Source organism: Polistes fuscatus, unplaced genomic scaffold (genome assembly GCF_010416935.1).
Source record: "Polistes fuscatus isolate 324 unplaced genomic scaffold, CU_Pfus_HIC Scaffold9, whole genome shotgun sequence".
NCBI classification, from domain to species: Eukaryota; Metazoa; Arthropoda; class Insecta; order Hymenoptera; family Vespidae; genus Polistes; species Polistes fuscatus.
The window spans coordinates 6,663,741-6,690,849 of record NW_025113173.1 but is presented as its reverse complement, the minus strand read 5'-3'; the positions used below and the strand labels follow the sequence as shown (position 1 = coordinate 6,690,849).

The window sequence follows — 27,109 nt, the reverse complement described above, 5'->3', positions numbered from 1 at the left end:
ACATATCTGTGATCCGTATTTAAAAAAAAGGAAGAAGAAAATGGTTAAAAAAAAAAAAAAGGAAGACTACAAAGGGTAGAATGTATATTATAAAAGGTATCTAATGTTAAATATATTTAAATACATACTATAATGATATATATATATATCAAAGATATAAAAAACATATTTCATTGAAAATGATACCTTTGAAGATCTTAGATTCGCCTAAAGTTAACTTAAACTCGAATATCAAATATTTTCATTAATAACTAATTCTATTAATGTCCACCAATTAATTACTATTAGCATTGCTAACACTTACATATGTATATAAGTATATACATAAGTATACCGCTTTATCACAAGACGGTTTAAGAATCTCTATTGTCAGTTCCAGTCGATATCGTTCCAATCTATATATATATATATATCTCTACGATCTTTATTATCGAATTAATAATAAATTATATATTACTAGTTAACACCTCGTCTATGTCCTTTTAACAAATCTTGTTGTTCCCGACTGGATTGTGTATAAAAATGTTGTCGTTTGTGCACCATGTTATAAAAGGACAATAAAAGATATTAAAACGATTGCTTTTATTTTACGAATACCTTCAGAATATTATTATAATGTATTAGGATGATTTAAAACAAATGTATATTAATTATTTACAGTGTGAACATATGCATAAGTGTATCTTTTTTTTTTAATAGTAAGAATCCATAAATTATAAAAATAAATGTTTTTTTTTAATAATTGTAAAAGAATAGCAAGATGTGAATTTCAAATTGTTCATATTTAAATTTGAGCGCGGTGAGGTACCGAAGTCACGTGACAGCTCTGCGCAAGCGCCAGATGTTCCTGCGTCGGCATCGTATACTACGAGCGATAGTGTAGTGGCAGCAAATTAGTGAATTGTCGCGTGTTGCAACGTAATTTTTTGTGAATAAAATTAGAGATATGTATTATCCGATAAGTGAAATATCATTCTAATTTCGTACGATTTTTACGCGAGAGGACGCAATTTTAAAGATGTTAGCTTATAGTTGATAATAAAAGTCTGATAGTATTAACCATGATGGATTACGAATTTAAAATGAAAGCACAAAAAGATCGGACTAAAGTCGAGGATCTTTTTGAATTTGAGGGATGTAAGGTTGGAAGAGGTACATACGGGCATGTCTATAAAGCCCGTAGAAAAGAAGGGTTAGTTTTCTAGCCTAACCTAAAATTTTCTATTATGTTAAAAAATCGGTCATATTATCTTTCATATCTTTCATATACTCTTTTTATGAAATAAAATTATTTATTTATGATAGTAAAGTTATTGCATATAAATATTAATTCTTTTTAGATTTTAATTACTTTGAATTTGTCATTACTTTTGTACTTTCAAAATGGCTATTTCATGATTACGCAGTCCTTTGTATTTGAAGTTAATATTACATTGATATTAATGCTTCTGGAAAGGACAGTTTTAAATGAATGATACTTATTTCACTTGCAAGCATCTATAGAAATGATCAGATTTAATAAATTATTTTATTTCATGTCATCGTTACATAATGAATGTATCGCTTTAAAATGAATCGCTTATAATGATACCATTATTTTGTCAAAAACTAGTGTACCGGATAGTGAATTAAAATCTCGGCCTGATACTAAAGATTTTGGCCTTAAACAAATAGAAGGTACAGGTCTATCCATGTCTGCGTGTCGAGAAATTGCTGTAAGTGTATTCGAATATTTTCATATTATATGCTAACATAGAAACGATTAGTACCTTTTTCCTCATTTTTATAGTTACTCAGGGAATTGAAGCACGTTAATGTCATTACCCTTATTCGTGTTTTTTTGTCGCATAATGACCGTAAAGTATGGTTACTCTTTGATTTCGCAGAACATGATCTTTGGGTATGTTATTTTAATCGACAAGTATAATTAATTAATTTGAGCATATATTTTAATAATGTTTTCTTTGGCAGCATATTATTAAATTCAATAGAGCGGCTAAAGCTAATAAAAAACCAGTTATGGTACCGAAGAGTATGGTTAAATCATTATTGTATCAAATTTTAGACGGCATTCATTATTTACATTCCAACTGGGTTCTTCATAGAGATTTGGTAAATATTCTTTATCGATAAGATTTAGTTTTTTCATAAATCTGCTACAATTGTAAGTCTTATAATATTTTTTTTCAGAAACCAGCAAATATTTTAGTAATGGGAGAAGGAAACGAAAGAGGACGTGTCAAAATCGCAGACATGGGTTTTGCTAGATTATTTAACGCTCCTTTAAAGCCATTAGCAGATTTAGATCCCGTTGTAGTAACATTCTGGTATAGAGCTCCTGAATTATTGTTAGGTGCTAGACATTACACAAAAGCTATAGGTACGTTACTATACTTTGTGTAAATTAATTTTTTAATACGATAATATTATTTATTTTTCATATTACAGATATATGGGCTATCGGTTGTATATTTGCAGAATTGTTAACCTGCGAACCTATCTTTCATTGTAGACAAGAAGATATTAAAACGAGTAATCCATACCATCATGACCAATTAGATAGGTTAGCTCTATATTGTTATAATAAATAATCGTTTAAATATAACTATGTCATTGACATTATGGATATATTATTTTATAGGATATTTAATGTTATGGGATTTCCATTAGAGAAAGATTGGGAAGATATTAAAAAGATGCCTGAGCATCCAACGTTACTGAAAGATTTTAAAAGATCCAAGTACGTATTTGATCTTAGAAAAAAGATTAATCATTTAAACTTACAATCAACGTTTACTTTTCTTATAAACAGATGTTAATAGGAAGTTTTCGTACAACTTTTTAGCTATGCAAATTGTTCATTGACTAAGTACATGGATCGACATAAAATCAAACCTGACAGCAAGGCATTTAATCTGGTATATATTAAATAGGATTTATATTACATATATATCGGTTAATAATGCAAATACAATTTTATCATACTAATTTAAAATTAAACTTCTTTAGTTACAAAAATTATTAATGATGGATCCGAACAAACGAATTACGTCCGAGCATTCTATGCAGGATGCCTACTTTCAAGAGGAACCACTGCCAACTCAGGAGTATTATTCATTTATTTCATTTTCTTCTTTTACTATTTAAAAGGTAAAAATATTATTATTAATATAAAAATGTTTTTTAATGGTACAGTATATTCGCTGGATGTCCTATCCCGTATCCAAAGAGAGAATTCCTCACAGACGATGACACAGAGGAAAAGACTGAAAATAAAGCAAGACAGAATCAACAGCAGACGGTAATCAATATTCTAAAATAATATTTCTTTTTTTTAAAACTTTCAACTACTAAATAATAATATTACAAATCTAGCAGCAACAAAATCAACAGCAACAAGGAAACGGTGATCATAATCACGGACAAAACGCTAAACGCGTTAGGCTAAACGGACCCCATGGAGCTCCAGAATTTCATCAGCATCAGAGTCATGCGATGACCCATCAACAACCACCAGCAATGGTATATTCGACCGCCCAACCAACTCAGCCATCGAATATTCATACGCGTTTTTAATTCCTATACTTAATTCTACAAGAAAGAAAGAAAGAAAGAGAGAAAACAAAGTATAATAATTCAGTAAATATAAGTAATTTGAATCGCATGGAACAAACATTGGAAAGGGAGATCGTTAACGATGTATGTTCCCAATAATATTACAACAATATAATTTTATTTATCTATAATTCCTATGTGTATATATGTGTACATATAGAATCCTAGAAGTTTTGCTTTTGGATGAAATCAAGGAAAAAATACGAGCAAAGGGAACGTTAATTAATGTCGAGAATTTGATAAGTAATGGAGAACGGTGGGACTTAACTGGACCCCGAAGCGCGCGCCAAATGAGGATATTATGGTGGTGGGGGTCATTATTAAAAGTGCGCATGCGCTAAAGATCGGTCCGCCGCTCGATCTCGCGGCGGCACTTTGCGCCCTCCTGAAACGCAGTTTCCGCGAAACGTTCCTAGCGGAAAAAGTGTAAGTGTTGTGTGAGCGAAATCACGACATCGGAGATGTCAGCCACGGGAGTTGAACACGTTCTCCCAAAGACGAACGAACGTAAAGGAAGGTGAGAGGAAATAATAAACGGGAAGAAAAAGATAAGAAAATTGAGAGAGAAAAAAAAAACAGAAAAAAGGTAAAAAATTTTAAAAGAAGGGATCGTACTTGAAATTTATTATTTTCTCTGTGTATGCGCATGTGTTCGCTCTTATCGAATTTTCGAACGCTTCTCGTTCACGGTATTACAACTTAAGCTGGTTCGCGTGTCGCGCAGGTGCCCACCCACGGCGCACCTGCTGATTCTTCTTGCACTTTATTTGCGATTCAATTTTGTAAGAAGAAGAAGAGGAAGAGGAAGAAATAAAAGTAGAGAAGAGATACAAATTATTTAAATATTCATTTTTTGTTATTCTTCATTTATATATTTTTATACAATTTAAGTATTTCACAATTTAAAATACTTAAAATGAATTACTTAGAAAATCATTTAAATTCAACATTAAGTCTTATTTTTTAGTATAGAAAAAAGGAATATGTTAAAAAAGAAAATACTCGATTAACTTTGTCAAGAAATGCTAAATGAAAAATGGAATTCCTTAAACGGTACGAACGAACACCTGTTCGCGATCTAGAAAATTTCATAATAGAGAATAGACTCGTTGTTGACAGAATAAAATCTATCATTAAATTGTATAAAAATTCCAACGAATCGATTTGCATCTATTTATCTATATATCTTTTAAATGGAGAATTTTGCAGCAGTTTACCTCCGGGCGACGATTTAATATGCGACGAGTGTGAGTCAACGCGCATCGCGCAAAGTTAAATTAAAAGCGAATCGTGTCTGTTATTTGCGCTTGATTCTATGTAATAAGTATTCTTATACTATGATATTATCGTTATTACGTGGGTTCTCGATTATACATAAAAAGCATACTTGTAAAGTGTTATCTAAAGGTAACATTTCAGTTGTTTCAATTGATCAATTATTTTTATTTTTCATTTTTCGAACGTGAGAAAATAATATCAAACGAGGGAAAGAACAAAATTGTTGCGCTTTTATTTCGTCGATTATTTATTTATTGTTGGGGTGAGGGGGAGAAGATGGGAATGGGGGTAGGTATGGGAGTAGTAACGATTACGAATTCGTAGTTTAATTTTGCACCTTGTCAAAAGAGTATGATCCGCGTGTCGACTCGAAGACACTCGGTGTCATAGATACAAGTAAAAGTGAAGGGGGGACGATCCTGACCACTATCCACATCCAGTCGGGGCCATGACCACGTTGCGACAAGGTAACCGCGGCCGGGTCGCATTGGTGCAGAATGAATCAAAACATCGATCCGCCGATCGAGCCCTGAATTTAAAACGCAGGTGCGTCCCGTGCGTGTCCTGTCTTTGCAAAAAGGGAAAGTTTCGATGAACAATTTTATCAATCCCTTTCTCTCTCTTTCTTCTTCTTCTTATTATTATAATTTATCATTGAATTTATGATGATACAATAAATGATACAATAAATTTAATTTACGATCAATCCTGGATCAGAAAAAGATCTATTGTCAATTATTTGTCAATCGAAATTTGTATTAGGAATTGTTTCCCTTTTTTATGAAATGCCATAAAAGAACATATAACCATGAGATTAAGGAGATAGTCAGATAATACAAAATTAACGAGTCATGATTTAGGGATCATTTAAGGACAACCCCGTAAATGTGTAAAGTAAATCGAGTCAAACTAGTAGAACATTAAATGGCCTTCTTGCCGCCCCTGGTTTGCTGCTTCCCGATATAGAAGTGTATTATTCACTGTTCGAGAGCGACGAATCCATATTAGTTCGAGACTCACATGGATTCTATCTATCTATCTATCTATCTAGCCAGCTAGCTAGCAAGCTATCCTTTATTCCCGTCGTATCGAATCCGTATTTTATTCTCTTCCTTCTCCCCTTATTTTATTTATTCGAACTATAGTCGGAATTGAAACTTTATGGAAAATCACTAAACGGTAGTTCCTCGTTCGTTTTGGTTCATGGTATAACCCAATAAGGAGATACGCGTTCCTTCTTCCTGATACAATTTTTCAAATACATACGAATATACACATAGATAGATATCTACATAATGTATTTATATATATATGTATAAAATAAAAATAATAATACGTATATATCGAGAAAGTTAAACATAAATATCGGTACCACGTAACACAGATATATATCCTATGTAAGCGTACGAGAAGAACATATAGCTGCAATTTAATGTAGAAATAATCGTTGCATTATATTTTTTTTATTTTAATTTTTTTCTTTTTTTTTTTTCTTATCCAATTAATATATTCTGCGTAACGACGGATAATTCGATCGATTAGTTCAAGTTTCTTGGCGCCACGTCTGTGAAAAAAAAAATATAGAGGAAAAAAATTTGTAGAACGAGAAAAAAAGAAAGAGAGAGAGAGACAGAGACAGAGTGAGAAAGAAAGAAGATGATTATGTTTCTGGATGTGAAATAGTCGAGGTGACAGAGAAACAACATCGGAAAGCCCTTTTGTCGTACGAGTGAAAGACGTGGGAAGGAGTCCGACTATTCGTTCATGGCGAGAAAGAGAAAATGAGAGAGAGAAAGAGAGAGAGAGAGAGAGAGAGAGAGATGGTGTTCTCGGGAACGCTCCAAGAGACAGAGAGAAGAGAGACGAGGTCAACAAGGTGCCCGATATGGTATCCTACGTTGGCCACGCGAGTGTGTGAGAGAGCTCGTTCAATGCGAGAACCCTCTCTGCGTACGTATAATATACATTTATATGTATATATACTTATTTATATATACTTATATACTTATATACTTTATATACGTATGGCATGTAAGCTTGTTGCCTGCTTGCTTCCTATGATTAGTAATTCGTTCTGTCTAATACATACAGTCAAATACAATTTCGTGCGATTCTAAATGTTGGATGGATGATTCTGCTTCTTATTTATTTATTTATTATTATTATTATTATTGTTGTTTATTTGTTTGTTTGTACGTTTTGTTCTTATATTCACGATGCGACATATGATGCAAAGAATTGAGTCAGTATAAATCAATCAATCAATCAATCAATCAATTTATTCGATGCCGTTTATCTATTTGATTCTGTTTCTTTTTTTTTATTTTTATTTTTCCTTATTATTCGATCGAGACAAATTTATTACCGTTATTCATACATTTGCAATTTAATTCGTTTAATCTTTTTCTTTTTTAAAGGACGATCCCGTTTGTATATATTAATGCTAAGAAAGAGCTGAAAATAGAGAAATATATAATATATATATTGTAATTTTTTGCATGTGTAATGTTTTCTAATTAAATATATTATTTTTAGTTAAAATAATTCCACAGTGATTTTGTTCGATCATTGAAATGGTAACATTTTAAAAAAAGTTTCTTTTATTTCTTTTTTTTTTCTCGTACGACGAAACGATGATTCGTCCTTGAAAATAAAAAGTAGTCAAATAGGCAGGAGATGAGAACTCGACGGTAGAGAGTAAAATAAGAAAGAAGATAAAAAAATAAGAAATAGAAAGAAAGAAACATTAAATTGTTATATAGTGTAAAATAAGTATAAATTTATACACATATATGAAATAATTTATTTTTCAATAATAATAATAATAATAATAATAATAATAATAATGATAATTTAATAATCATATTTATGTTCATTATTACGAATTGTTGTAAATTAATCCGGAAGGGTTAAATCTTACGTGACATATATATATATAGTGAAAGAAAAAAGAAGAAAAAAAAAGATGAAATTGGTTCCATACGTTTTTCTTTCCTTTCATCTTGGCCTTCCTAAGATGGTCAGCCTCCGCACGAGCTGCGTAACATCGTCGTCGTTGTCGTTGTCGTTGTCGTTGGTCGAAGCTCGAGGTCATCGATAGGAACGAGATCGCAGGAAGCTCCTGCTGGGTGTTGCCAATGTGCTTGCAACAGAGAAAGAAAGAGAGAGAGAGAAAGAGAGAGAGAGATAGAACAAAGTATGAATCAGACAAACACGATCGTTACTATTCGTGACCGGTGCAGGATAACAATTCAAAAGTCTCGCATGTTGGGTGTCGTTTACCTCTCTCAAGTCTAACAATAAGACACAGGATTACCAGCAAAGAAAGTTTTAATAATCGAATTTAATAATCGAATTGTTCATTAATTAATATTCGTCCTTACGAATAAGATTTTTCTTACATTTTTTTCCTATTTCATTTTCTTATCAAAATACAGGTTTCCCCCCTTCGTTTCAATAAGAACACTCAGAGTTATTTTGATTATTGTTTAAAATTCTTTTTTTTTACATATATGTATATATCAGAGGTAGAAATTTTTATTCGATTATTTCGTAAAACAAATCTATGAATTTTTAATTCAATATTTAATTCAAAATGAATATAATATATTTTGTTTGAAATATCAAAGAATAGTTGATACACGTATATAATATTTGACATAGTTTTCATACTTGAGAAAAAGAAAAAGAAAAAGAAGAAGAAATGGAGACTAAATAAATAAATTAATGACGATAATTAAAAGTTATTTTGACTGGTTTTGGGTAGTTCTAAGCGTTAAATATCGAAGAAATCTATTTTTAAACATGACTAGAGGTATGTGCACGCGTTCAGTGATGCAATCATATGGTCTTTCCTCTAAGAGATTTCCCTTCCTACCATTCTTTCTTACCGGATTTCGTTTCTTGCCCTTACTCTCTCTCTCTCTCTCTTTCTCTCTTTTTCTCCCACTCTTTTCATCATCATCATCATCATCATCATCATCTTCTCATTCTGTTTGTCTTTGTCTGTCCCGTTATCATTTATGCGAAACATTAACATTTTTCAAAACACAGTCTCTTCTGATCATCGTTCAACAACCATCACCATAAACGGAAACGATTTAATTTAATCTAACGAACACCATAACTCTAACTATTATATTTTATAAATACGAAAAACACTGTATCCCATTTACATTTACCGTTTTGAAATATTAATTATGAATTAACATAAAGTTCTCAAATTAGATATAAAAATAAATCTTTTGTCTTTTCATTGGTTTTTTTTTCTCAAAATGAGAGAGTAGTATAATATAAAAATAAATGAAAATAAAATCAAGAGATTTGAATTTTTTGAAGTTGAGAAGATAACGTAGGCAGATTACTTCTTCTTATTCTTCTTCTTCTTCTTCTTCTTAGCGTGCACGCGTATAAATTTATTTACACATACGTATGTACATATTTATTTATTTTAAAGTAACGTTACACGCGACCTCGATTTTAGATGATGATTTCTACGCCCCTGCAGATTACATGCGAGTAAGCGAGTGTACGTAATACGTTTCCTTCTTGCGCGAATCCACCCGCGTTTAAACGACTACGTAAGTTTATATATGTGTGTGTGTATGTGTAAAGAGCATATACACGTGACACTTACATACGCACACACACATATGTGCATCTTCATCTCGTGAGTTTTTTGTCTATATACGTTTATATACATATATATACACATATGTATGTATGTATGTGTTTGTTAATGCTCATAAATTCCATTTACAAATGCATATAACATATATACATGTGTGTATGTATATGTATATGCATGTATATTAGTCCAACCTAGACCTCAACTCCGTTCCTCCGATCTTTATTGGTTTCTCTCTTATCTGACGATACGAGACGTTTTATGAGAAGCTCCTTGTTCGTTTATTCTCTTGAACAATCATTTAATACATTTCGCACAACGTTAAGAATATTTAAAAAAAAAAAGAAAAGAAAAAAAAAGATTCTTTTATCACTCGCAGTCTGAATTTTGCTCTGGTATTTATAATCATGCATAGATATTTAATTATATTTCGTTTTTTAATTACGTACAATATCAGGCTTGGGCCAAACAAAGGAAATAAAAATTGTTGGATAATTTATCTTTCCGATCAAAATTATACGAAATAAATTGCTTTTGATTTTATTAGAATAATTATAGTGAAATGGGAATAAAGAAAAAAAAAGGATAACTTATTCTCGATTAGGATCATCGTTGTCGGAATAATTAATCACTAATGGGTAGAATAGTAAAATAAAACTATGATAAATATAACACTTGGGTGAGTCGAGAGAGACGAAAATGGCCGGTGGCACGGAAATTCCTTTGAACGAAGCGGTTTTATTCTTCTCTTCGTTTAACTCTCGAAAAACTTTCGGAGTTGGGACGAAACGAACGCGCTCCGGCTAAGGCTTTCCATGTGCAGCAACGTTATGAATCATAGTGCAAGTTGCCGTCTAAAAATGGCACGAGAGCAACAAAACGAGGTGCCTCGGAAAAATACGTTTTATGCGTGTGTTGTACGTACTCGATCGAGAGAGCACGATTTCTGGTTCGTTTCGAGGACGAATCCTCGAGATTCACTATGGCCTTTCGATTTATTTTACACCTCAGATTTTTACCCGTCCGTGACAACGCTTACGTATGCGTATACGTGTAAATCCGAAAAGAATATTTAATGGAGATGTTAAATACGATATATAGACAAAAAAATATATAATATTTAAATATAATAGTAGTAGGGGTCGGGGGGGGGGAACGGGGTGGTGTTACTTTATCGTGTCATCGAGTAGTAGGTATATTTAAAATTCGAAAATCACGCGTTAATTATCGTCCAACGTGTTAATGACCAACCAGACTTCACTCGTTAAACCCCCCCCCTTTTCCGTTCACACATTCGTCGGATGTATTTTCTTTCTTTTTTTTTTTAGAATATTAATCGTATATTAGGATCATCGACCTTTATCGGCGTGTAATATCTTTCCAAGCGTTTGAACGTAACCATTAAGAAGACCTTTTCAAAAGTGGGGGTCTCGTATATCATTTCTTATAATAAAGGATTACTACCTTGTGAAATAATTTGTTGTTATTATAATTAATTGTTTGTTATTTTTGTTGTTGTTGTCGTTGTTGTTATTTCTTTTTTAGATTAGGAAGACTTTCCTAAGAGAGAATCAACATGGATTCGCACGTGGGCCTCGACTATATCGTGGACAATCCCGACTATTGCATAAAACTTGCTTCGGGTAATATTCTTCTTCATTTTTCTTTTGTGTCTAGTTTCTTTTCTATGTTACTACATCCTCCTTGCATTTTCGAAATACTTGACGAGGGATCGATAATCATATACCTACATACATACATACATACATATATAAATAAATATATAGTTATATATGTATACATACATAGATACATACATTGCAATTTCAGCATTGGACACGGCGTGCACTTCGGTGAAGAAACAAGTCGTTGAATTACTCTCAGCACTCTGTGTTTATAGTCAAGATGGTAGGCAGCGTGCTATTGATACGCTTCACACGTATCAGGTAAATCATACCTAATACAATATTATTATCTCGTTCTATTAATTCCTATTCGAGTTTTATCTAACGAATATAAAATAATCATTTACATTTGTAATCGTTTCTACCCCATTACATGACTTTTACAACATTCGAACGATCAATTATTTATCGATAGTTTAACATTAAATCTATCGATCGATATACTATTTTTATTTTATAATTATATAATAATCATGAATTCGAACGTTCGGAATTTTTATGAAAATATTTAAAACAGGTCGGTCATTCGATCGAGAGGGGGAGGGGGTGATATTTTTAATATTTAATAAATTCAAAAATGTGTGTTCGGAAAAAGAGAGATAAAGAACTTTTTAATACTATGATTGATTCACATTATTATTATTATTATTAATAGTATCAATTATCAATGAATTCAAAATAAAGAAAAACGATAAGTATTGAATGGAGAATTTTCATTGAAAAAATTAACGACCGGTCATTTGACCAACAGTCGTACGTTTAGTGTTTAATAAATTAGTTTTCAGAGAGTAAGAGAGAGAGAGAGAGACATGATTTAATTTGAATAACATTATTGTAGTCTAGCTATTATCTGCTTGTTTAAGAATTACTGGTTCGTACGTGATCTTTTTAAAAAGGAAAGAAAAAGAAAAAAAACGACGAAGGATGTCCTTCCTTGATAGAAAATTTTGCTCGCGAATTGTAGCTCGTAAACGGTAACGTCTCGCATTGAGATGCTAAGATGGTACTACGAGTCGTTTTACTGTTTGCATAGAGACGCGTGCTGAGCTTATGTTAGATAAAAGTCGTCGGTTCAAGGTTTTCTCTCCATAATAAAGAAAAATACGTTGATTTATTCATACGACAAATTTTAGAACAAAAAAACAAAAAAAAAAAGAACAAAAATCTTGTTATTTTATCTCGACGATAATTATACGTTATTTTATATAAATATAAATTGGAGAATCTTATATCGAATATATTATTTTTCACGTTAAATTATTCGATACATTCGATTAAATCGAAATAATAATAATAATAATAATAATAATAATAAATTAATCGATATATTCGAATTAAAAATCGAAACAGGGGATCTTCTCGTGCTATGAAATTTTGGGTTGAAAAGTTTTGTGCTTAACATAAAAACAATCATTTCATTTCTATTCTATTCTAGAAAAATAGTAGAAAAATAAAATGAAAAGATTAGGCTCGGGAAATCGTTCGACAATTAATTTTCGTATTCGTACACGAGATAGAAATAAAATAAAATAAAAAATTCGATAGGAGAATGTGAATATCGTTACGGGACAATGTTTTCTTTTTACAATTTTTCACGCAGGAACGTAAAGGGGAACGTTATCGATTGCGAGTCGTGATCGACGAGCTGCAGAAAGCAACGGCCGAAGATTACCAGACAGTATTGCTGGCATTTATCAACTGTTTGGTTATTTCAACGCCAGAACTGAAAGATCGCATACGTATCCGCAACGAGTTTATCGGTAAGAGACGAAAACGAAATCGAAAAAGATCCTTAATTGGTTTGTTTTCTACGAAATCGATAAATAATTCGAAATAATAATAATTTTACGAACAATTTATGCAAGAATTGTTCTTCTTTTTTCTTCTTTTTTTTTCTTTTAACTTCTATCGCAAATTTGTAATAAGATCGTTTGAAAAGAATAACAATTATATTTTTTTGTTTGTAATCATGATTTATCGATTCTCAAGAATGATTTATGAAGGTTAATGGTATGCAACGTTCCAGGCCTTAAACTACTCCCAATCCTGAACGAGCTGCGGTGAGTAAACGCTTCTTCGACGACCTGGATTCATGGTATTAACTAATTAACACTTTAACATTGTGGAATAATAAATAATCATGAGTGTTACGAAAGGGCGCTTTATTGTACCTACACCTTATCTTATAATTGCACGTTTTTCATTCGCCCAAGCAACCTCTCTTCGTCGTTGGATTGATTAATAAACGATTATTTCTTTTTCCTTAGATCAATTTAATTAAACAAGAAAGAAAGAAAGAAAGAAAGACAGAAAGAAATAGAGAGACAGAGAGAAGAAAGAAAAAGAAAATGAAGTTAGAATAATTTGAAAAGCGTTGCATCGATGAAATAGCACGTTCTGCATAATGCATGTGCACTAATCCAAATAATCCAACAATTAATAATAAACATAATTGGAGGAAGGCCTCGTTGTCAATTCGCTTCGGTAACTTTCATCGTATTGCGTTTACAAAAAGAACAATAAATCTAATTAAAAACGATGAGAATTCGTTCTTAATAATAACAACGATCAAAGAGAAAGGATTTTCATTTTAACACGCTAACGCATACGCAATACACGAATACACACGTACACAAAAAATTCGATATTAAAAATTAGAAATAGAGAAAGAAAAATAAAAAGATAAAGAAACAGAGAGAGAGAGAGAGAGAGAAGAAGATCGAACAAATCGTGGCGCCAATGTGCAAGAAATAGAATAGAATATGTAGACACATTACGTTTCTCTCTCTCTCTCTATCCTTCATTCTTTCTTTCACTCTCTCTTTCTAATTTTTGAAATTTTTCTTTTTCTCTATTTCTCTCTCTCTTCATCTCTCTCTCTCTCTCTTTCTATCCTTCATTCTTTCTTTTACTCTCTCTTTCTAATTTTTGAAATTTTTCTTTTTCTCCATTTCTCTCTCTCTCTCTCTCTCCACATTCTCAGTAAACGACGAGAAATGGAGAGGGGGAGGACGAAGAAAAGGAGGAAAATAAAAAGGCCGAGTGTTGTAAGGGTAGAAAAGAGATAGATGGATAGAGCATGTTTCGAGAAAGTGAGAGTGAGTAAGCGAGAGAGAGAGAGAGAGAGAGAGAAAGAGAAAAGCCCGAATTAACTCTCCGGGCTCCTGGCATGGCGCATGGTGCACCTGCGACTGCATCTTCTGTTGCACTGGAGCAAAGGCTACGTTGCGTTCGGAGGATCCGCGAAGGAGGATCGCGTATCGAGATTATATATTTCAAACTGAGAAGAAAAACATACAATTTTGATTTTGATTTCTTTCTTTTTTTTTTATTTTTTTGTTTCACTTAGAAACGAACGTTACGTCCGTCTCTCCTCTTTCATTCTCGTTTTTTTTCGTTCCGTTTCTTACGTCTTCGTTTTATTTTCCTTTTGAGTTTATTTCTTTTCTTTTCTTTTTTCTTTTTTTTTCTATATTTTGTGTTTTACTTTCAATCAACGACCCGCGCACTGGAAGAGTTTCGTTTTTATTCGTTTTATTTTTCTTCTTCTTCTTCTTCTTCTTCTGTAAGATCCTTCGAGGATCGATCAACGATTTAAGGGAACGGTAAGGAAGAGGAATACGAAAAGTGTGACAAGTTTAATGGAAATTGGTGTAATTCGATGGAAGAAGATTTAAAAAAAAAAAAAAAACCATAAAGAAAGGATAATAACTAACGTGTGACGATAATATAAAAGTACGGATATTTCGATGAAAAATAAATTGATTTATTAAACATTATCAAGAGTGTTACGGGATAATATTAATCGATTAGTTTGAAATAAAGTGTCGTGGTGTCGTTAAAAATATTCCAAGAAAGGATTTCCATTCGTATCGAATTAATATATCAAAAGTACGTTCAAAAATTACATATAATATACGAAACTCGAAGGGGTGGTTGAGAAAATGGGATAGGAATGAAAAAAAGGTAGCTCGATAAACGATCCAATAAAAATAGAGGCTGACTGATAAAAAATAGAAAAAAAAAAAAGAAAGTAATTGGACGAGGGGGAAAGAATTTAGCAAACAAATAGGACACGCTTGTGAAAAATTACGTGCATTTAACCTCGGGGAAGAGGAAGGGGGGATGAAAAAGGGAGAAGTTAGATAAACGAAAGGAAAGAATGAATCAAAGGAGAAGAAGATCGCGATGAAAATGGGCTTCTGGATCCTTTTACTGATTCGTATAGTGTGTTAGCATTCCTTAAAGTGACTCATGGTCGCACTCGGCGTGCTGTTCTCTCTTTATGTTTTATTCGCTTGGTAAGATCGATGGCGGATTTGGACTGGCATGGATATTTTCGTACTTACTCTCCTCCCCCTCCCTCCTCCCTCCTTCTCCTACTCCGTCTAGAAAGCTCTGGAAATTTCTTCTAACGTTCTGGACAATATGTCCTGTTTACTTGTCGCATCTTTCCGAAATATATTCGAGGCAAGGATTTTTACCAACCCTTTTCATTTCGTTTCGCGTCGGTTCGTTCATTTTTTTGTTTCCTTCCTCTTTTCGCTTCCAACCCCCCTTTTTTCTTTCCTTTCTTCCTTCATTCGTTCGTTCATTCTTTATCTTTATCTTTCTTTCTTTCTTTCTTTCCTTCGTTTCTTTCCTTTTTTTCTGTCGTTGTTTTTCTTTAAGAATAAAATTTCTTCTCCTCAGCATCTTTCTCTCGCGCACCGTGTTTCGAGCTTGTCGTGCCTATGCTCGACGAGGAAAACTATTTCCGTGCACGCTCGTCGACGACGGCATAGATATATTCTCGTAGCTCTTGGAACTTTCCACGTAAAATTCATATAATCCTAGCCACCAGTACCGCGGCTTATATCCCGAAAACATTCACGATCTTATAAATCGATAGATTTATACCTCAACTCGTCCAAATGTTTTTCTTTATGTTTTACAAATTTTATCGTCGATTCAAATTTGTTCACCGCTGCCAAATCGATCGATCGATCGATTTTTATCAAACACCACCACCACCATCCCTCCCCCGCATGCGGGAATTAATTTTCATTTGAAGACACATTTTGTTAATTATTTTTATTACGAATGTAATGATCATTGGTATAGCAAGATGAAAATTTGCCGCCAATCAGACGACTATTTGAAATGCAATCGTTCGATTTTTATCGTGTTTCGTCTTTAATATTTTATTTTTTGTATTACATTGGAATGAACAGAATACATAGATCGATGAACTCTCCTTCCATTCTTACGTATTCAAATATTTCAACCATTACGAATGTTACCTATACTATCTGACGTCAGATTTATTTGAACATTCGAACCAAACCCCATTCCTCGGTTTTTTTTCTTTTTTTTTATTTACTCAACTATGTCACTTAGCTATGACCGTCCGAATCAACGTGAGCATGATTCCACTTGAAAATGATTATTATAATAATTAGTTTCGATAGACAAATATTTTTTAATCGATAGATCTAAAATGTGTAAGTAAGTAAGTAAGGAATACTGCATGATTAAATTTCTCAATGTTCATAGAGGTGTCTTGAAACGCGGAAGGACGTTATGGTAAAGTTTGAAACGTCATGACAAACATACGTAACACGTAATCGACACTCCCACTACGTAAAGAAAGAAAGAAAGAAAGAAAGAAACGAATAACGGGCCCGAATGCTTTTCGAACGGAAGCGCCATTATTGTTTCTACTCGCGCGTCTTTATCATTAAAAACGTTCATGCACGGTGTAACAATATTAGAAATTAAACGTTTTTTTTTTTGTTTAAATCGAAGAAAAAATACAAACGGAGAGAGAGAGAGAGAGAGACTTCTTTTACTTTTTACACTCCTCGTTTTCCGTTTGAAGAAACGTTTTGCCTAAAACTTGGCGAGTCCGTATTTATTTTTCGTCTACTACGGGGGTGGGGAAGGAAAAAAAAGAAAGAAATAATAATAATAAAACAAAAGTGTGACGACGGGTTGACTTGGTCTCGTAGAGAAATGAAAAGAGGAAAAACAAGAGGAGAAAAAAAAAAGAAAAGAAAAGGAAATAGGAAATATATTTCTAAAGAAAGCTCTCTGTAAAGTCAGGCAGTCTCGTTTCTTACTAGTCGGAAATAGCGCCGGTCGACGAAAATGTAAAATCTTAAAATGTTCACGGATCAGGAAGATGACGATTGTTCTTACAGGAAAAGCCACGTTCCGGATCTCAGAGTGCAATTGGATGTTTTCGACGATCAACGGGAAAGCGACGAAGTATTATCGAACAACGGACCACCGGAAATCGATTTGTCCTCGCACGTTGATATATTTTATGCTATTCTTGGACAGGTTAGTGAAATTAATAATAGTTTTTCTTTTTGTTTTATTATTATTATTATTATTATTATTATTAATTGTACACGTTCAAATATTTCCGACGCGTTGTGAATTAATTTTATTACGAGAAGAAATAAAACAATTAACGAATTATTCGAACGAAATAATAAAATAAAGAAGAAATATGAGGGATATAAAATTGTGAACGTTCTTCAGATCGCAGACACCCCACAGGAAATACCATTCTTGAGTATTCTCCAGCATCTGTTGCGACTGGATCCGAAAGATGCTGCGAGTGATTTAGCCTGGGACACAGCTGAAACCCTGGTCCATCGTGCAACGTTATTGGAAAGTCGAGAGGACGTCACGAAATTACTCAGATCACCTAGTCTTCAGGTATGCACGAATACGATTTTGTTATTCCCCCTTGTTTTTTTTTTTTTCTTAATCTCAATTTTTCGATTAGTATTTGCGTCGCGTTTGTGTCATTTCAAACTTTCGCCAATTGCCCAATAGAATCGTCCGAAGTGGGCCAAAAATTTCACGATTTCTCGTGGTCTCAAACAATCAATATAGTTTCGTAAGTTTCTCGGGTGATTTGCAATATTTTTCGATTGGTCGCGTAACGTTCGAATATAAAATCGACTCTATAAACGAAAACAACAACAACCAAATCAATTAGTCGTTTATCACGTTGAAAAATAAAATTATTGATAAATGTATCACGAGATAAAAAATAAATCAGAACGTTACGTTTTGATCTTGTTGTGAAAAAAAAAGAAATATCGCGGTTTTGATTGCGAATAAAAATATAATTTATGTATTATAACATAGTTAAATATAACATTATCTTTTTCAGACGAATAATCTATGCTGTCATTGTCGAGGAAACGATCAGACGTGCGGTACGTCTCGAAAAGCGTCACTTCCGGTGAGCAATACAACCGCACCGTTGACATCAGCAACGAATACGTCGGTAACAATAGCAGCAACAACAACAACAACAACAACGCCGCCTAATCCACCCCCTAGTACTGCTTTCCTATTGCCACCCCCACCACCCCCACCGCTCTTTATTACACCGGCCAATTCGAATGCACCAATGGAACCACCGTTGCCACCACCGTTACACGTGCCGCAAGTTACTCGTGCTCCTACTCCGGAAGTACCCAACAATCATGCGAGATTACTTCCTCAACAGGAGACACCTACTCCCAAAACTAAAATGAAAACTATCAATTGGAACAAGATTCCTAATCACAAGGTATTTGTAAATTCTTTTACACAACTGCCGTACACAACTGCCAGTCGCGAGTTTTGTATACTTTGAGAAAGAGAAATGTGTTTGAATTTATATTTAAGTAAAAGAAATAAAATATTTTCTAATTATTATTGATGGACAGGTGATCGGTAAACGAAACATATGGTCGTTGGTTGCAAACGAACATCAGAATCTTCCCAACGCTGATTTAGATTGGGCAGAGATGGAAGGGTTGTTTTGTCAACAAGTACCACCGATGATGCCACCGGTAACTTGTTCATCAACTTTTGGAACAGGCATGGATACTGAAAAACGTCGACGAGAACCAACCGAGGTACATCAATTTTGATAATATGATCAATTTTCATTCATATTTCTCTCTCTAATCTTTTTACTCGTTTATATTTATTTTTAGATCGCTCTATTAGACGGGAAAAGAAGTTTGAACGTTAATATATTTCTCAAACAATTTCGAAGGTACCCGATTGTGATGATTTATTTATCATTTGTTTAAAATATATGATAAATACTCTAATTATTTTTTGTTTTTCTTTTTGTTTAATTGTTAGTTCGAACGAGGATATAATTCAATTGATAAAAGATGGCGGACACGACGACATCGGTGCGGAAAAGTTACGAGGTTTATTGAAGATTCTACCCGAGGTTGACGAATTGGAAATGTTGAAAAATTTCGACGGCGACAAATCTAAGCTTGGAAATGCCGAGAAATTTTTTCTTCAATTAATTCAAGTACCTAAGTAAGTCATTTCAATTGTTATTGAATAATTTGTAAATCATTATATTTTATCGTTTAACAATGTTTACTTATATAAAATTGTTATTTTTATTTTCATTAGTTACAAGTTAAGAATCGAGTGTATGCTTTTGAAGGAAGAATTTGCAGCAAATATGAGTTACTTGGAACCGAGTATAAATTCGATGATTTTAGCTGGGGAAGATTTAATGACTAACAAACCACTTCACGAGGTACTTTACATGGTTCTGGTAGCTGGAAACTTTTTAAATTCTGTACGTATCTTTAATAAAGATCTTATTAATTCGTATTTCAATCGAATTGAAAATATCGTTAGATTAATTTTATCTATTTTTCAGGGCGGTTACGCGGGAAACGCAGCTGGCGTTAAATTGTCTTCCTTGCAAAAGTTAACCGAAATTCGTGCTAACAAACCGGGAATGAATTTAATACATTACGTTGCTTTGGTAAGAAATAATACAATTCATTTCTGTTAAACTATTTCGTATAATTATATTTGTAATTTATTTTCTCTTATATATTTTTGTTGTTTTTTGTTTTCGTCGTGTCAAATCAGCAAGCCGAAAGGAAACGAAAGGATTTGTTGAATTTTGCCAAAGATATGAGTGCTTTGGAAGGAGCGACCAAGTAAATATTGTTAAACAATAATAAATATCATTACGAGCGTTATATTATAAATATTACATTGGCAAATTATTTTCTCTTTTAACAGAACAACGATTGAACAATTGAACAACGAATTCAACTCGTTGGACACGAAAATCAAAAAGATCAAAAATCAAATTCAATTGCCATCAACGGAAAGTGATATTCAAGAACAAATGGCACAATTTTTACAAGTAATCATAACGTCTGAATTATTTACTCTTACGTTTAAATCGAAAATGAAATAAAATTCGATTGTATCGTAACGGGAAAATTGAATTTTACAGATGGCCGAACAAGAAATGGCACAATTGAAACGTGACATAGAAGAATTGGAAAACGTTCGGCGAACGTTAGCTGAATTTTTCTGCGAGGATACGAATACCTTTAAAATAGAGGAATGTTTTAGGGTATTCCATCAGTTTTGCCAAAAATTCAATCAGGCTGTCGCGGAAAACGAAAGGCGAAGGATTCAAGAGGAACAAGTATTGGCAAGGCGAAAACAACGGGAAGAACAATTAATGGCTAGAAAGAGATTACGTAAGTTATTTATTTATCAATTTCATGATTATTTAGTTATATATAAAATATCTTAAATATTATTATTAATAAGTATACTCGAGGGTTGGCTTGAAAAGTTTCGAACCTCGAGGAAATATTTTTTATTTCGAGATAAAAGTGAGTTGAGTCGAATAAAAATAATTGTTTTTAATGCTAGGTTCAAAACTTTTCAACCTACTCAAATAAATAATGTGAAAATGTATTAATATAATTTAATACAAAAATATTCCAGTAAGTAATCAAGCAGAAACACCTGGTTCCGAATCCGAATGTAATCTAATGGATTATGGTCTTCTCGATCTTCATACTGGTTTACCTCAAAGAAGTTACAGTCGTAGCGAAGCAAAGGTAAATAATAATATAATAATTTAAATAATTCATCAAAATAATAATAATTAGAAATAATAATTTTGAATAATTTTCTATCTCGATTTTTAAGATGAAAAGGTTACAAAACGGTGTTGTTACCTCGGACGACGATGTTTCCATTACCGGTTCACCAAACATAAGACGAAGATTAGGCTCGTGTTCCGGTGGTCCTGAACAACAGTCTACCAAAGAAGATACTTATTCTCCAGGTTTGTTAAAATATTGTTTATATTTAACATAATCGAAAGTTTGATTTTTATTTTGTTTTGTGATTATTCGTGGCAAATTTTTGTATGGAATTTTCTAATTGTTTAGACATAACGCCTAACGGTACCCTTCGTCGAAGAAGGAGTCGAATACCGTGCGAAGACGATGATGGTAATTTAATGGATTTTCTCCGGACTTCCGGTCAGGAGAATACTCGCGAAAGAAAATCCTGGGGTAGTTTAGGTACGTTCGTTCAACATTATAAATATTTTCTATTCATTTTATTAACGATACTAATTTCATATAAATATTCATTCAATAAATAACATAAGTTTTCTTTGCGTAATTTGAATTTTTTCGAAATAGATCGATCGTGGGCTAGAAGAGCACGCGGCCAAACGCGAAGAGGTGATCTTTTGAATGCCGATTTTTCGGCTGATCGTGAAAGGCCAAGTTCGCCATCACCTTTAGCCGAAAGCAAACCATTTTTACAGGAAGAGGAAGCAAAGCCAGGGTATACAAATGTTATACAATTCGATTCATTTTCATTTCACTCTTTCTTACATTTTTATTTTGAAATTAATCGTATGTGGGCGGGGGTGGAAATTCAAATTTAAACAGGAAAGCATGGAGACAAAAAATCGAGGCTTGGCTGTCAGAAAACGAGAAGGAAGATCGTGCGGGAGAAGAACTTCAAAGAAAGGCCAGACAATTGCGTCAAGCAAACCGAAGGTCCTTCGAAGACTCAGGTTAATTTCAATCAAATTTATTCAAACGGGGGGGAGGGGGAATCTCTCATTTAAATGTTACAATTAATTTATTAGATTCGATACGATTCGATTAGATTTGATTGATTGATTTATTTGAATATATTGTAAATATAGAAAGTGAAGGCAAGAACTCCATCAGGAATACCCTGGCTGAAGACGATTCTATGCACGAAGGTTATTCCGAAGTTTACGACTGGCGGCCATCCGTAGAGAAAACGGATGTTATGCGCACTATGGAAGCAATCGAAGGTAGATCCCATCATACATATTCCTATTTGGAATACAAGTTGCAACGAGATATTCCAGTATTTCCACTTCTTTTAGAAGCCCAACCGAACCCATCGCAGAAAGACAAATCACCTTGGCGAAAGTCGAGTTTGAACGTACCAAATAGCATGGAAGAGACTGATCCACGTTATTCTCGTAGGCTAAGATCCAGATTAAGTATTGAGAATATTCTTGCTCCTAGTCCGTTGCAAGTACGTATATTATTTCGTATAAATATAATTTTTAATCTTTTAAACGAGAAAATCATTTTGTTATTTTATTTCAATTCTTTTTTTTAAAAATATTATACAAATATTTACATGCGCAATATTAATTATAAACTAAATAAACTAGTCAATTAGATCCAGCGATAAACCTTCGTTATATTTCTGTTATCTGAATAATCCAGGCAATCAGAGAAGAGGACAGAAAGAAGAACAAGATCAGCGAAGCGATTAACGCGAATACTCCGGACGAATTAACTATTTATCTTCGACAACCATATGCGGCCTCGCAAACTACAAATACCAGAAGATTCTCGAAAATTGTTAAGAAAACTAATAACGAGGATGAGTGCAGCAACATCAGTGACAAGATCGAAATTGATTCGGATAATATTGAGACACCACCGGCAACCAGACGACTTATCAGTCCACCTAAGGAGGTTAAACCGGTCGAGAAAGAACCTTGTAAACGAGAAAGATGTAGTAGTTCTCTTCAAAGTCGAGAATCTAAGACTGTTCCGTTGAAACCTGTTAGCGTAAATGCTGATCTTGGTACCGGTACGTTAACTTCTTACGATTATCTCTTATTTGACATTGATTTATCTATTCTTTGCATCATTAACTAACCCTGATTTCGTCCTATCCCTTATCCTGCCTTAATTTTCTTTTAATATACCTTCATTTTATCCCGAACTGGATTTCCATCCAGTTTATTAATATTACTTTTTTTTCTTTTTCTTTTTTTTTATTCGTTTCTCTTTTATTTATATTTTAATTTTACTTCCCAATGAGAAATATTTTCCACGACTCGAACGACATTTTTTTTTACGCTTAAACTCGTTCAATATATATATATATTTGTTTGTTTTTATTCTTTTCTTTCAGGAAATTTCGATAGATACTCAGCGACAAGGAGAACAAGAAGATATAAAAAGATGTCTGATCCTACGGATAAAGAGACAAAGAAAGAAGAACCGATAATAGGTCAACAGCAAATCTTCGAAGAGAAAGCAACGGAACGGCCGAGTACCTTGTCACTGGTTGAAGATGGTCAAGAGGAAGATGCGATGCTTCGCGTTTGGCAGGACAAATTGAAACGTTCTGAAGTAACTACGACGGAGAAGATCGATGCCGCATTGGCCGAGATCGCACGATCGGGCGAAGATCTTCAACATTTGTCACGTTCGAGTGTTCAAAGAAATTCCAGGCTACCCGTGAGTCAGCCACCCCCTGTGGTTGCCGTTACCAATACAGTTTTGAGCCCGGTGATGCAGGAATCCAGGCCGAGGGAACCAATAACGATCTTAACCGAAAGGGCAGTCAGTAGTCGTGAACGTCACAGAAGTATGATTGATCCGAGCCAAGTGAAGGAAGCTATCAGAATTACTAGCAGCCCACCAAGTCAAATCAATCAAAGTCCTATGAGGAATTTAAGCTGCGAACAAAGCGCAACGTCGGATCGTAAGATCGTTGAAGATAACGTGATCTCGATCGATCAAACGGATCTGAACGAAGTATCTTCCAACGTGGATACTGATTTAAAGAGTGGATCCAATGAAGGAATCGAAACGATTACCAACGATCCACCTAAACAGAATTCCATGTTCAGAAATAGGTTCATTCCTGATATCAACGTAACCAATGCTTCATCCTTGTCTTTGGGCTCGACGGTTAAAGGTAGAGATCAGGAATTGAACGACGAAGGTTTCGAGGAAACCCAAAGCCTAGTCTCGGAATCATTGAGTCAAGAAACATCATCCGGTAATTACGAAACCGATACTCACGATTCTACCCGATATTCTCCAGCGGAGTTACGTTACGCTGGAACTATTGTTAGCCAATGCCGACCTAACGACGATGAAGAAGAGGAAGATGTACGACACATTATCAAGGAACCGGTTAAAACTGTTTTCGCTAAGACTACAGTTCCTACAACGGTTAGAGCCACGAACAATGATAAAAGTTTTCTACCGAAACGTACGGCTAATAATATTAAACGCGAAACTAATAGGAAAGTTGAATCGTTGAAAAGGAATCCTACGATAATGGGATCGAATATTAGAAACGAAGTTGAACGTTCTGGTTCTCGTAGTAGTCTACGTAGCTCGAGAAGTTCATTGAACAGTGCTACCTCGGTTAACACCGTACGAAATTTGGCACCGGCTCATGCGCACCTTCGCAGTTACACCTCCGCCATTCGTGCTTTGACCAATGACCTCAGGAAAAGTAGTCCTTCCAATACACCTTTACCACCGACCGTGGTAAAAAAGGATAACGATAAGAGACGGGTAAATCCACGGATCGCAGTCACGAGGATTCCTGCGAGTAGAAGCAGCAGCAGTGGTAGTAGCGTTGGTCCTGTTTTAAGAAACGTTAGAAAGACCAACAATGTAAGTGAAATCCTCTTATTAATTAGGTCTATATAATATCGAATATTATAATTATATATGTATTTTAATTAACAGGCAATTGTAGAAACTATCTCAAAGGTGAACAAACCTCGAACTATCGCTTCTCGTAGCAGTAGCAGTGGTAGCAGCATAGGACAACAATCAACGGTGTCCTGTCAACCTGCTGGTGACAAAGTAACACCTGCAAAGAGTCGATTGATCCAACCACGTGCTGGCTCGAAAAATCATAGTTTCATGAGGCCGACAGCCGCCAGTGCTAGTAAAGGTTCTATCCCGAATCTTCCGAAAAGTATCAAAGGCTTGATCAAATGAATTATTTCTTACTCCGAGAGGGGTAACAATCTTTTAACGTTCTCGAACTTTGTTTCTATTATTTTTTTTTTTTTTTTTTTTTAAAGAACTATACGAATATTCGCGAACGTATAAGAATTCTCGTCGTGGTTCGATTAAAATATTAAAAAAAAAAGAAAAAAAAACAATTATATAAGAAGAGAAGTAATTTAAAAAAAAAGAAAAAAAAAGAACATAAAATAAAAGGAAAAAAAAGAGAGAGAGAGAGAAAGAGAGAGGCAGGATTTCTTATCTTACGATTAGCGTACAACTAATATGTCATTGTCGTATAACAAAAAAAGGAATTTATAATAAACGGTAAAGACGTATCGTATACGAGAAAATAATCAAATATATTTACAGTTAGTAACTCGTTGTAAAATCATTTTTAGACCAAGGAAAGTGGTAAGGAACCTTTAGGGTATTTCTATCGAAAGCTCCGTAAACAGTAGGCTCGCTTTATTACGCTACTGGTTTACGCGATAAGGAGCTTTCCTTTCAGTCACCCAGATAATCTAGAAATTGTTCTAATATAAACTGTAACATATGTTTCCAGACTAACGTACTTTCTGTGCGATACAATATCATTTGTATTGTTAACATAAATAAACGATTTGTAAAAAAATGCTCTCGTTACTATTAGATTAAACATGAAGAATACATTATCAAAAGAGAGAGAGAGAGAAAAAGAGAGAAAGAGAGAGAGAGAGAGATCGTCGATAACAATATTATACTATTATTACATCCTTCAGTATATCAAATATAAAAGTTTACATGTTGGTCTATCGTAGAAGTTATTATGCTGAACGGTTAATAATAAATATCAATCCTTTTTATTTAATTTACGTTTTTCCTTTTTTTTTTTCTTTTTGTTCTTTCATTTGTAAAATTTACGGTAAAAAAGAACGCATCGTTGTATCGTTGTAATATTCGTTATGTTGTAAACGAGCATATAAAATTATGATACGTATGAATTGGACACGCGTTATAGATTATTTATAATATATATATATAAATGTGTAGGATTCGTGAAGAAAATTGGAACCACTGAACGTATAAATCAAATATCTTTGTTCCGATTTCCGGATAATTGTTCCAACCATTGAATTATTCAAAATCCTTCTTCGGTCAATTTTTTCTCACGGATATTTATTTTATTTGGAATGGTGGTGTATTCGATCCTACATATTTTATATATATATGTATATATTTTTATTTTCTTTTATATATATTGCACTTGACACTCTCAACATGCTTACTCGTACGATAAACGAGTGACATTATATCTACACGTACGTTATTATTATATGTATATGCATTTATATTATATATATACACACACACACAATGATAGATTCTCTCACACTTACGAGGATACATCGTACAAGTAGTTAAATGAAAAATCGTTTAGCGACAACAACAAAAATGAGATACCTTTGAGACGAGATCTCCTTGGGGGTAATGAGATCACTTGGATGCTACGAAAGTCCTTGAAAATGATTTCTTCGACCCTTAACGATAACGACTTAAGGCAACTTCCTTTCGCGACGTTTTACCTTTTTTTTTTCTCCTTTACCCTTTTTACTTTCTTTTTCTCGTTTTTTTTTTCTTTTTTCGTTATTTTTCTTCTTCTTGTTTTTATTCTTTTTTTCGTATTTCCCGTTTCCATTTTTTCTCTCTCTCTCTGTGTTTAATTGCAGGACACTTCGCTTATTATAACGACGTATAATCTTCTCACATTTATCTCTATGAAATCTCGCCTTAACTATCGT

General features: G+C 33.5%; 2 protein-coding genes across 3 annotated transcripts; both read left to right on the top strand.

Annotated features, from left to right (window-relative positions):
- Nucleotides 1–777: 777 nt before the first annotated feature.
- LOC122525520 (cyclin-dependent kinase 8) lies at nucleotides 778–4,156 on the top strand. 2 transcript variants are annotated; one of them, XM_043648366.1, is made up of 11 exons: nucleotides 778–1,192; nucleotides 1,613–1,715; nucleotides 1,790–1,900; nucleotides 1,972–2,112; nucleotides 2,191–2,380; nucleotides 2,449–2,563; nucleotides 2,642–2,740; nucleotides 2,846–2,918; nucleotides 3,010–3,107; nucleotides 3,196–3,301; nucleotides 3,379–4,156. In XM_043648366.1, the coding sequence occupies exons 1-11, from the start codon at nucleotides 1,062–1,064 to the stop codon at nucleotides 3,574–3,576; spliced, it is 1,365 nt and encodes a 454-aa protein (XP_043504301.1). In that variant the 5' UTR covers nucleotides 778–1,061; the 3' UTR covers nucleotides 3,577–4,156. The 2 variants fall into 2 exon arrangements, with proteins under 2 accessions (XP_043504301.1, XP_043504300.1); XM_043648365.1 differs by having other exon boundaries at nucleotides 781–1,192; nucleotides 3,376–4,156.
- On the top strand, nucleotides 4,044–26,311 carry LOC122525518. Its single transcript, XM_043648364.1, has 26 exons — nucleotides 4,044–4,132; nucleotides 11,066–11,163; nucleotides 11,351–11,466; nucleotides 12,806–12,965; nucleotides 13,232–13,265; nucleotides 17,388–17,529; nucleotides 17,734–17,913; nucleotides 18,377–18,781; nucleotides 18,921–19,112; nucleotides 19,194–19,255; nucleotides 19,348–19,536; nucleotides 19,636–19,807; nucleotides 19,892–19,999; nucleotides 20,110–20,180; nucleotides 20,266–20,392; nucleotides 20,486–20,738; nucleotides 20,992–21,107; nucleotides 21,199–21,337; nucleotides 21,444–21,578; nucleotides 21,702–21,849; nucleotides 21,957–22,084; nucleotides 22,220–22,354; nucleotides 22,430–22,584; nucleotides 22,782–23,154; nucleotides 23,482–24,986; nucleotides 25,062–26,311. The coding sequence occupies exons 2-26, from the start codon at nucleotides 11,097–11,099 to the stop codon at nucleotides 25,317–25,319; spliced, it is 5,370 nt and encodes a 1,789-aa protein (XP_043504299.1). The 5' UTR covers nucleotides 4,044–4,132; nucleotides 11,066–11,096; the 3' UTR covers nucleotides 25,320–26,311.
- Nucleotides 26,312–27,109: the final 798 nt, after the last annotated feature.

Bases quoted from the DNA above. Each gene is read 5' to 3' on its own strand.
- LOC122525520 (XM_043648365.1), top strand. From the start codon at position 1,062: ATGATGGATTACGAATTTAAAATGAAAGCACAAAAAGATCGGACTAAA. The intron at 2,919-3,009 runs GTATATATTAAA...AAACTTCTTTAG, and splicing joins ACAGCAAGGCATTTAATCTG to TTACAAAAATTATTAATGAT. The intron at 3,302-3,375 runs GTAATCAATATT...TTACAAATCTAG, and splicing joins GACAGAATCAACAGCAGACG to CAGCAACAAAATCAACAGCA.
- LOC122525518 (XM_043648364.1), top strand. From the start codon at position 11,097: ATGGATTCGCACGTGGGCCTCGACTATATCGTGGACAATCCCGACTAT. The intron at 13,266-17,387 runs GTGAGTAAACGC...TTGTTCTTACAG, and splicing joins CCAATCCTGAACGAGCTGCG to GAAAAGCCACGTTCCGGATC. The intron at 21,579-21,701 runs GTACGTTCGTTC...TTTTCGAAATAG, and splicing joins AAAATCCTGGGGTAGTTTAG to ATCGATCGTGGGCTAGAAGA.